Source organism: Protomyctophum parallelum (genome assembly GCF_964188405.1).
Source record: "Protomyctophum parallelum genome assembly, chromosome: 14".
NCBI classification, from domain to species: Eukaryota; Metazoa; Chordata; class Actinopteri; order Myctophiformes; family Myctophidae; genus Protomyctophum; species Protomyctophum parallelum.
In genome coordinates, this window is record NC_139709.1 from 5,634,541 (window position 1) to 5,646,610 (window position 12,070).

Sequence of the window (12,070 nt, forward strand, 5' to 3'; positions counted from 1 at the left end):
TATAGTTACTGTCCATGGTCCTAAAGTCACTATAGTTACTGTCCATGGTGCTGAAGTCACTATAGTTACTGTCCATGGTGCTGAAGTCACTATAGTTACTGTCCATGGTGCTGAAGTCACTATAGTTACTGTCCATGGTGCTGAAGTCACTATAGTTACTGTCCATGGTGCTGAAGTCACTATAGTTACTGTCCATGGTGCTGAAGTCACTATAGTTACTGTCCATGGTGCTGAAGTCACTATAGTTACTGTCCATGGTGCTGAAGTCACTATAGTTACTGTCCATGGTCCTAAAGTCACTATAGTTACTGTCCATGGTCCTAAAGTCACTATAGTTACTGTCCATGGTCCTGAATTAACTGTGGCTGCTGTCCATGGTGCTGAAGTAGCTGCTGTCCATGGTGCTGAAGTCACTATAGCTGCTGTCCATGGTGCTGAAGTCACTATAGTTACTGTCCATGGTGCTGAAGTAACCATAGTTACTGTCCATGGTGCTGAAGTAACCATAGTTACTGTACATGGTCCTAAAGTCACTATAGTTACTGCCCATGGTGCTGAAGTCACTATAGTTACTGTCCATGGTGCTGAAGTCACTATAGTTACTGTCCATGGTGCTGAAGTCACTATAGTTACTGTCCATGGTGCTGAAGTCACTATAGTTACTGTCCATGGTCCTAAAGTCACTATAGTTACTGTCCATGGTGCTGAAGTCACTATAGTTACTGTCCATGGTGCTGAAGTCACTATAGTTACTGTCCATGGTGCTGAAGTCACTATAGTTACTGTCCATGGTGCTGAAGTCACTATAGTTACTGTCCATGGTCCTAAAGTCACTATAGTTACTGTCCATGGTGCTGAAGTCACTATAGTTACTGTCCATGGTGCTGAAGTCACTATAGTTACTGTCCATGGTGCTGAAGTCACTATAGTTACTGTCCATGGTGCTGAAGTCACTATAGTTACTGTCCATGGTGCTGAAGTCACTATAGTTACTGTCCATGGTGCTGAAGTCACTATAGTTACTGTCCATGGTCCTAAAGTCACTATAGTTACTGTCCATGGTGCTGAAGTCACTATAGTTACTGTCCATGGTCCTGAAGTCACTATAGTTACTGTCCATGGTCCTAAAGTCACTATAGTTACTGTCCATGGTCCTAAAGTCACTATAGTTACTGTCCATGGTGCTGAAGTCACTATAGTTACTGTCCATGGTCCTGAAGTCACTATAGTTACTGTCCATGGTCCTAAAGTCACTATAGTTACTGTCCATGGTCCTAAAGTCACTATAGTTACTGTCCATGGTGCTGAAGTCACTATAGTTACTGTCCATGGTGCTGAAGTCACTATAGTTACTGTCCATGGTGCTGAAGTCACTATAGTTACTGTCCATGGTGCTGAAGTCACTATAGTTACTGTCCATGGTGCTGAAGTCACTATAGTTACTGTCCATGGTCCTAAAGTCACTATAGTTACTGTCCATGGTGCTGAAGTCACTATAGTTACTGTCCATGGTGCTGAAGTAACCATAGTTACTGTCCATGGTGCTGAAGTCACTATAGTTACTGTCCATGGTGCTGAAGTAACCATAGTTACTGTACATGGTCCTAAAGTCACTATAGTTACTGTCCATGGTGCTGAAGTAACCATAGTTACTGTACATGGTCCTAAAGTCACTATAGTTACTGTCCATGGTCCTAAAGTCACTATAGTTACTGTCCATGGTGCTGAAGTCACTATAGTTACTGTCCATGGTGCTGAAGTCACTATAGTTACTGTCCATGGTGCTGAAGTCACTATAGTTACTGTCCATGGTGCTGAAGTCACTATAGTTACTGTCCATGGTGCTGAAGTAACCATAGTTACTGTCCATGGTGCTGAAGTCACTATAGTTACTGTCCATGGTGCTGAAGTCACTATAGTTACTGTCCATGGTGCTGAAGTCACTATAGTTACTGTCCATGGTGCTGAAGTAACCATAGTTACTGTACATGGTCCTAAAGTCACTATAGTTACTGTCCATGGTGCTGAAGTCACTATAGTTACTGTCCATGGTCCTAAAGTCACTATAGTTACTGTCCATGGTCCTAAAGTCACTATAGTTACTGTCCATGGTGCTGAAGTCACTATAGTTACTGTCCATGGTGCTGAAGTAACCATAGTTACTGTCCATGGTCCTAAAGTCACTATAGTTACTGTCCATGGTGCTGAAGTCACTATAGTTACTGTCCATGGTGCTGAAGTCACTATAGTTACTGTCCATGGTGCTGAAGTCACTATAGTTACTGTCCATGGTGCTGAAGTCACTATAGTTACTGTCCATGGTGCTGAAGTCACTATAGTTACTGTCCATGGTCCTAAAGTCACTATAGTTACTGTCCATGGTGCTGAAGTCACTATAGTTACTGTCCATGGTGCTGAAGTCACTATAGTTACTGTCCATGGTCCTAAAGTCACTATAGTTACTGTCCATGGTGCTGAAGTCACTATAGTTACTGTCCATGGTCCTAAAGTCACTATAGTTACTGTCCATGGTGCTGAAGTCACTATAGTTACTGTCCATGGTGCTGAAGTCACTATAGTTACTGTCCATGGTCCTAAAGTCACTATAGTTACTGTCCATGGTGCTGAAGTCACTATAGTTACTGTCCATGGTGCTGAAGTCACTATAGTTACTGTCCATGGTGCTGAAGTCACTATAGTTACTGTACATGGTCCTGAAGTCACTATAGTTGCTGTACATGGTGCTGAAGTCACTATAGTTGCTGTACATGGTGCTGAAGTCACTATAGTTACTGTCCATGGTGCTGAAGTCACTATAGTTACTGTCCATGGTGCTGAAGTCACTATAGTTACTGTCCATGGTGCTGAAGTAACCATAGTTACTGTCCATGGTCCTAAAGTCACTATAGTTACTGTCCATGGTCCTAAAGTCACTATAGTTACTGTACATGGTCCTAAAGTCACTATAGTTACTGTCCATGGTGCTGAAGTCACTATAGTTACTGTCCATGGTGCTGAAGTCACTATAGTTACTGTCCATGGTGCTGAAGTCACTATAGTTACTGTCCATGGTCCTAAAGTCACTATAGTTACTGTCCATGGTCCTAAAGTCACTATAGTTACTGTCCATGGTGCTGAAGTCACTATAGTTACTGTCCATGGTCCTAAAGTCACTATAGTTACTGTCCATGGTGCTGAAGTCACTATAGTTACTGTCCATGGTCCTAAAGTCACTATAGTTACTGTCCATGGTCCTAAAGTCACTATAGTTACTGTCCATGGTGCTGAAGTCACTATAGTTACTGTCCATGGTCCTAAAGTCACTATAGTTACTGTCCATGGTCCTAAAGTCACTATAGTTACTGTCCATGGTCCTAAAGTCACTATAGTTACTGTCCATGGTCCTAAAGTCACTATAGTTACTGTCCATGGTCCTAAAGTCACTATAGTTACTGTCCATGGTCCTAAAGTCACTATAGTTACTGTCCATGGTCCTAAAGTCACTATAGTTACTGTCCATGGTCCTAAAGTCACTATAGTTACTGTCCATGGTGCTGAAGTCACTATAGTTACTGTCCATGGTGCTGAAGTCACTATAGTTACTGTCCATGGTGCTGAAGTCACTATAGTTACTGTCCATGGTCCTAAAGTCACTATAGTTACTGTCCATGGTCCTAAAGTCACTATAGTTACTGTCCATGGTGCTGAAGTCACTATAGTTACTGTCCATGGTCCTAAAGTCACTATAGTTACTGTCCATGGTGCTGAAGTCACTATAGTTACTGTCCATGGTGCTGAAGTCACTATAGTTACTGTCCATGGTGCTGAAGTCACTATAGTTACTGTCCATGGTGCTGAAGTCACTATAGTTACTGTCCATGGTGCTGAAGTCACTATAGTTACTGTCCATGGTGCTGAAGTCACTATAGTTACTGTCCATGGTGCTGAAGTAACCATAGTTACTGTCCATGGTGCTGAAGTAACCATAGTTACTGTACATGGTCCTGAAGTCACTATAGTTACTGTCCATGGTGCTGAAGTCACTATAGTTACTGTCCATGGTGCTGAAGTCACTATAGTTACTGTCCATGGTGCTGAAGTAACCATAGTTACTGTACATGGTCCTAAAGTCACTATAGTTACTGTCCATGGTGCTGAAGTAACCATAGTTACTGTACATGGTCCTAAAGTCACTATAGTTACTGTCCATGGTGCTGAAGTCACTATAGTTACTGTCCATGGTGCTGAAGTCACTATAGTTACTGTCCATGGTGCTGAAGTAACCATAGTTACTGTACATGGTCCTAAAGTCACTATAGTTACTGTCCATGGTGCTGAAGTCACTATAGTTACTGTCCATGGTGCTGAAGTCACTATAGTTACTGTCCATGGTGCTGAAGTCACTATAGTTACTGTCCATGGTGCTGAAGTCACTATAGTTACTGTCCATGGTGCTGAAGTCACTATAGTTACTGTCCATGGTGCTGAAGTCACTATAGTTACTGTCCATGGTCCTGAAGTCACTATAGTTACTGTCCATGGTGCTGAAGTAACCATAGTTACTGTCCATGGTCCTAAAGTCACTATAGTTACTGTCCATGGTGCTGAAGTCACTATAGTTACTGTCCATGGTGCTGAAGTAACCATAGTTACTGTACATGGTCCTAAAGTCACTATAGTTACTGTCCATGGTGCTGAAGTCACTATAGTTACTGTCCATGGTCCTAAAGTCACTATAGTTACTGTCCATGGTGCTGAAGTCACTATAGTTACTGTCCATGGTGCTGAAGTAACCATAGTTACTGTACATGGTCCTAAAGTCACTATAGTTACTGTCCATGGTGCTGAAGTAACCATAGTTACTGTACATGGTCCTAAAGTCACTATAGTTACTGTCCATGGTGCTGAAGTCACTATAGTTACTGTCCATGGTGCTGAAGTCACTATAGTTACTGTCCATGGTGCTGAAGGAACAGTAGCTGCTGTCCATGGTGCTGAAGTCACTATAGTTACTGTCCATGGTCCTGAAGTAACCGTAGCTGCTGTCCATGGTTTAATAGTAACTGTAGCTGCTGTCCATGGTTTAATAGTAACTGTAGCTGCTGTCCATGGTGCTGAAGTAACTTTAGCTGCTGTCCATGGTGCTGAAGTAACTTTAGCTGCTTTCCAAGGTGCTGAAGTAACTGTAGCTGCTGTCCATGGTGCTGAAGTAACTGTAGCAGCTGTCCATGGTGCTGAAGTGACTTCAGCTGCTGTCCATGTTGCTGAAGTAACTTTAGCTGCTGTCCATGTTGCTGAAGTGACTTCAGCTGCTATCCATGTTGCTGAAGTGACTTTAAGCACTGTTTCCCAACGTAAGCGGCTGTCCATGGTGCTGAAGCACTGGTTCCGAAACTATTTAGCTCAAGACTGAAAATAATACATTATTAGAAAACATTTGTTTCCTAATACACGGATTGTCTTCATTTATTCTTAACTTAACTCGTTGCTTATTGCTAGCAATCATCTACTGCGGTAACGTGTGTGACAAATCGTATGACTTTGACCAATCAATAGGGTTGTGACAATGCATTAAAATCAATTATTTGCATTTAGAACAGAAATGCATTTAGAACAATAAAATCAATATAACTATCACTATAAGTAAGTTTCAGAGTTCTTCTCCAGCCCCTTGCATTTTTTTCCACCCAATATCCAGATCACATGGATTAAAATAAAATGATGAGTATGAGTGAACATCACTCATACTCTGGGGCATGTTAAGTTATTAATTAAAACTTTTATCTCCAGTAAAAAAATAAATAAAAAAACTTTAATAATGACTTTTTCCTAGTCCCACTGCTAATTCAGAGAGTTTGATATCACACCCAGGCTGAATTAATTCCGTAGAAATACAAAATATTGTTTTGATGCCTTTATCTAACCGAGATATAAAAAAAATAAACCACACAAATCCAAGGACAGATTTAGCAGATATAAACTTTATTTTTCTCTTTCCTATTGTGGTTAATTTCACTGAGGCAGCACAGTGGCAGAGTGACAGAGGTTGCTGTCTTCTGTCTGAATTAACCCATTCTGACCTGAGATCAGATTCATGCGAGTTTTCCGCTGGACACACACTGGTCTGATTAACCCATTCTGACCTGAGATCAGATTCTAGAAATGTCAGTCGTTCTTTGATTTTTCAAAAAATAGCAGACCTACAAGCTCGTATCGCGCCACTCGGTGGCGCGATATGAGCTTGTAGATCTGCTATTTTTCAATAGCTAAAGCACGACATGATGCTAACACCAAAATGGGTTCCCGTTCAGAATGGGTTAACGAAGAATGCTGTGTGTGTTGGCATGCATTGTAACTTAAATTTGATCATTATAATCCAGGGGACAAAAAGTGTTTCAGTAAACAATCAAATTGTGTCTTTTTGGTACATGGTGTACAGTACATTTACTCAATTAAATTCAAATGTGCTTTATTGGCATGAGGAAACATATACGTTTACATTGCCAAAGCAAGTGTCAACATACAATGAAAACAGTTGACAATGGGGGAAGTTTATAGTTGGAGGTTACAGCATGTTGTAGCCAGAGCTATGTCACATTGCATCATAATATATATATATATATATATATATATATATATATATATATATATATATATATATATATTAAGTTATGCAGGGTATAAAGCTTTTTTGAAACAAATAGCAGCGTTTCTTTTTTGCAGTCACTTTGGGACAAATAGCAGCCGGATATTTAACTCAAGTACAGTATATGTAGGCTATAATACAGTAATGTTGAGGTATGCCTACTTTTAGGCCTACTTTATTGGAGTATTTCAATATTTGTACTCCACAACATATATCAGAGTCCAATATTGTAATTCAACTACAATTATTTGAAATATTGAATAGTTACTATAGTTGATTTTTTTCATTATTAGTATTACAACACATGCATTAACCACTTCAGGCCTTATTTGAAAATAGCCGATCTACAAGCTCACCGCATACTGCAGTACTTACTTTTACTTTTGATGCCAATACTTTTGTTTAATATTTGACTCAAGTACATTTTCAATATCATACTTTCTCTAACAGAGAGTACATTTCCCCAGCCCTGGTTTCCATGCTAATGAACGAGAGGTATCTCAGATAATGTGGTTATCTTCTACAGGAAGTACCTTCAGGATGCCTCCCGCGCTGGCCTTTCATCTGTCACTAAAAGTTTGCTTTTTTTTCCTTCCACCGCGTCGACTCTTATGAATAAATTGCACATTAATACATATGGTCTCCTGTGTATTTCCGGAGACGCGGCGCAGCGTGTCAGACTACGCTTTGATCTAGCCGTGTGGAGGCGTTAATCTATTCCTCTAAGCGTGTCATATTATTACGTTATCTTATTAATATTTATCCGTGGATTTTCCTTGCTTTCCTCCAGGTGTGTTGAACTAGGGGCGAGGTATTAGCATCTATACATATTACAAATGTATACTGTATGTATCCTGTATGCGCCACGTCTCTGCGTGCAGTTGTAATGCACGTAACTCGAGAACCGTTCGCCCCACCGACTTCAAATTCGACCCACGCGGTCCACACCCCCACAGGGTTGTGCAGTGCCCGGCCTCGAGTCGGTGGCATTACACTGTTGTCCAGAAACACCACAAAAGGCTCCGGGGTCAGGCTCTGCCAGTGGGCCTAATGAGGCTAACCCCTTCTCACCTGTGCAATTCCAAGCCTCTGCCTCAGCCAATTGATTGCCATGGCAACCCCACACCTGACAATTCATTACTTAACCAGTCCACTTTTCACTTTCAGTTTGCACTCTTCAGACAGATACAGAGATCTCCATGACAGGCCGATACAGAGATCTCCATGTGGGACACAGACAGACAGTTAAAATGGGTGCTATGACAACGGGTATTGCATACTACAGATATCTCTATAATAATACTAGTAATAATAATTAAGCGTGCACTTGTCTATGTTTTCCCCCAGGGATGGTGAACTACAGCGAGGTGTCCGGCTACCCGCTGGTCCAGCACTGGAGACTCCGCTCTGTTCTTTATCACGTCAAACTCAACCAATGGGTTCTCTCTCAAGGTAGGAGACTATTTATCACGTTATCACATTATTATTATTATCACGTCAAACTCAACCAGTGGGTTCTCTCTCAAGGTAGGAGACTATTTATCACGTTATCACATTATTATTATTATCACGTCAAACTCAACCAGTGGGTTCTCTCTCAAGGTAGGAGACTCTTTATCACGTTATCACATTATTGTTATTATTATCACGTCAAACTCAACCAGTGGGTTCTCTCTCAAGGTGGGTGACTCTCTCCTACTTGTTTAATTTCTATTCATTTATTTTGCTAATAACCCAAAATTGATTAACCCATTTAGACCTGATATTAAAACATTAACTTTGAAAGAATATATATTCAAAGATTTGCGCCACATTTTTTACGATTTTTCAAAAATAGCAGACCTACAAGCTCGTAGTGCGCCACTCGGTGGCGCGCTATGAGCTTGTAGATCTGCTATTTTTCAAAAGCTAAATTATAACATAATGTTTAAAACACCAAAAGGGGTTCCCGCCCCAAAATGGATTAATGATGACAAAGACAAAAACAAAAGCTGCTGGTGATCATTTATTCATGACCTTGTGAAATTAAATTGTATCAAAGTAATTAGCTCTCAACAGATTCATTGCCTTTGCTTAGCTTTAATTTTTCATATTCTATCTGGGAAGATAGAATAATATGCAATATTTACAATAATTAATAAAATAATAATAATAATACATTAGTAATTTACATTTGGGGGATATCTTTCACAATCATAATTGCACATGTTCTAGACATTCTATAATGATCACAAAAAAATATATATATTACCAGAGATTTGGAAGTTGTGTGAATTTCTGCCTCTGTATTTATATGCAAATATATGACCAAAGAACATCAACCCCTGCTAAAAGCCCCAAAGAGATGCTGGGGCTCGCAGGGTTAAAGGTCTCACCACATCAAATGGTTTTGAAAGCAGTTTTGAAAGCAGTTGAGCCACGGGGACACACCGGTGAGTCACCGGTGAGTCACCGGTGAGCCACGGGGACACACCGGTGAGCCACGGGGACACACCGGTGAGTGATTACCACCTGACCAGCAGCATCCATGTTCTCTAGAGTGGACGATGCGTCGTGCATGTTTGAGAACTTGCATTTTGATGAAGCGATTTAAAAGCAGTCAAAGTATACAGAGTCAACTCACGTCCAGTTTGCTAAGTCCTTAAAGTAGTTAACCCATTCTGACCCGAGATCAGATTCATACGAGGTTTCCCACTGGACACACACTGGTCTGATTAACCCCATTCTGACCTGAGATCAGATTCTAAAAATGTCACAGTCGTTCTTCGATTTTTCAAAAAATAGCAGACCTACAAGCTCGTAGCGCGTCACTCGGTGGCGCGCTATGAGCTTGTAGATCTGCTATTTTTCAATAGCTAAAGCATAACATGATGCTAAGCCCAAAATGGGTTCCCGTTCAGAATGGGTTAAAGTGTTTAAAGAAGCGAAATGGGGCGGTTAAGTTCCGTAAATGTAATCCATCATTGTCAAAAAGTGGATAAGTAAAAGCGAGACGCATAGCGCTTAATAACCGCTGTGACTTCCTTGTGGAATGGAGACGGATTGATTAGCAGGTAACTGGGCTTAAATCCCCACACTAAATGTAATAGCCTGCAACTTAAAGTCATCTTAGTGTCGTGCAGAGAATTGCTTTCCTTAACCCATTCTATACGGGAACCCATTTTTGGTGTTAGCATTATGATATGCTATTGAAAAATAACAGATCTACAAGCTCATAGCGCGCCACCGGGTGGCGCGCTACGAGCTTGTAGATCTGCTATTTTTTTTTTTATCGAAGAGCGACTGACATAGAAGACACTTTTAAAAATATGATCTCAGGTCAGAATCAAAACTGTCAGGATGTAGAAGACATTTTTTAGAATCTGATCTCAGATCAGAATGGGTTAAACATTCATAGTTTAATGCTCTGACTCTCTGGTCCCCTTGAGTTTAAGCTTGTTCTATTGACTATTAGAATAAAAAGAGGGAAATGCTCACAGAATAGTATTCCCCTGGAACCAGTGTGTTCTGTTAATTCTGTTTTTCTTAACGTAAAAATAAATAAATGCATACAGTTAATCAACAAATACAAAAAATAAATAAAACATCTTACACTTTTTAGTGAGGATACTAGTGGTAGTGGAGAAGAGATCCAGGATAACTAAGAGACAAGTCATTTTATGTTTGGTTGTGTGCATGTGTCACCCTCTGAAATTAGCTGATCTACAAGCTCACAGGGTCTGCATTTTACAGGCCATGAAATGGAGCGTGTAATGTATTAACGTTGGCTTCATGCCCAAGCGTCTTCTTCTGCCCAGGCGTGTGTATGCATGCTGTGTCAGCACAGCTGGACACACAAGGGCCTGTGATTGTAATAGCGTGGAGTTTAGAGTGCTACAGGCTGGAGGGAGGGTGGAGGGAGGGTTCTGGGTCCATTATGTCAAATTATGCCCTTGTTCAAAGCCGTCGCTTATAACAGAACAATCGTTGCTGCTTCGAGCTCTGCTGTTTGAGTGAGAGCCTCGCAAAGGCAACATGAAAAGGTCGCGAGGCAGCGCTTATACGTCTCTCCTCCCACACGAATTATCCCGTTTAGACCATTTCGACCTGAGGACGATTACAAAAAATGTCTGTTTGAAAATGACAGTTTTCTGAAAAAGTGACAGTCGTTCTTCGATTTTTTTCAAAAATAGCAGGCCTACAAGCTCGTAGCGCGGCACTCGGTGGCGCGCTATGAGCTTGTAGACCCCCCCCCCCCCCCCCCAGAAGCAACGATTTGAGTTAAAAACGTTTGCTCTGAAAGAATATATATATATTCAAAGATATCCACTACATTTCCATGATTTAAAAGAAATAGCAGATCTGCTTTTTTTTCAATAGCTTAACCCATTTTGGGGCGCGAACCCCTTTTGGTGTTTTAAACATTATGTTATAATTTAGCTATTGAAAAATAGCAGATCTACAAGCTCAGCCACCGAGTGGCGCGCTACGAGCTTGTAGGTCTGCTATTTTTGAAAAAAAATCGTGAAAATGTGTCGCAAGTCCTGACAGAAAACGTATTAATAACTTAGATTTGGAAGACATTTTATAAATTTTGACGTCAGGCCTAAATGTGTAAAAGTATAACATAATGCTTAAAACACCAAAAGGGGTTTCCGTCCAGAATGGGTTAAACACCAACGTCCCTCTAAACGGGGCGCTGTGGCTTAACGAGACACTCCAACAAACTGCTGGCGACAAACGGGGTCAAGAGCCAACAAAAAAATGAAAAAAAAGACTTCCTGAAAGGACCTCCTTGTGCAGTCCTGGCATTATGAGATGAATATTCCTACTGTATAATGTTAGTCTTAATAGGGGAGAGCAACACACACTAACGATCTTTAGTGCAGAGCATATCAAAAAAAGATGAATAAACAGGTGCGATTTAGAGCAGAAACATGCATCCAGACAAAGTGAGACATAACACTGTGTAATTCTCCAGAGAACAACCTTCACAGCATCCTCTCTGCCAGCAAACCTCTTAACCCTTTCTGAACGGGAACCCCATTTTGGTGTTAGCATCATGTTATGCTTTAGCTACTGAAAAAATAGCAGATCTACAAGCTCATAGCGCGCCACCGAGTGGCGCGCTACGAGCTTGTAGGTCTGCTATTTTTTGAAAAATCGGAAGAACGACTGATTTTTTTTTTTAGAATCTGATCTCAGGTCAGAACGGGTTAATCAGACCAGTGTGTGTGTCCAGTGGAAACCTCGTATGAATCTGATCTCAGGTCAGAATGGGTTAAATAGGTTCTGTGCTCCGGCCAGCGAGCACAGGTGTTCCACATTCCAGGTAACCAGGCAGCGTCCTCGGGGAGAAGAGTCAGCTCGTAATGGGGGAGCATGCAGGGGGTACTGTGGTATAAGGGCTTCTTTTTATGGACGACATCCGCAGTGAGATACAAA

General features: G+C 41.1%; 1 protein-coding gene across 1 annotated transcript in view; it reads left to right on the plus strand.

Annotated features, from left to right (window-relative positions):
* astn1 (astrotactin 1) overlaps window positions 1-12,070 on the plus strand; it is a gene marked incomplete at both ends in the record, with an annotated part of 516,901 nt that overhangs the window by 495,695 nt on the left and 9,136 nt on the right. The window contains 1 exon segment of the mRNA XM_083781951.1: window positions 7,994-8,098. Coding sequence (XP_083638077.1) covers window positions 7,994-8,098 — 105 coding nt within the window.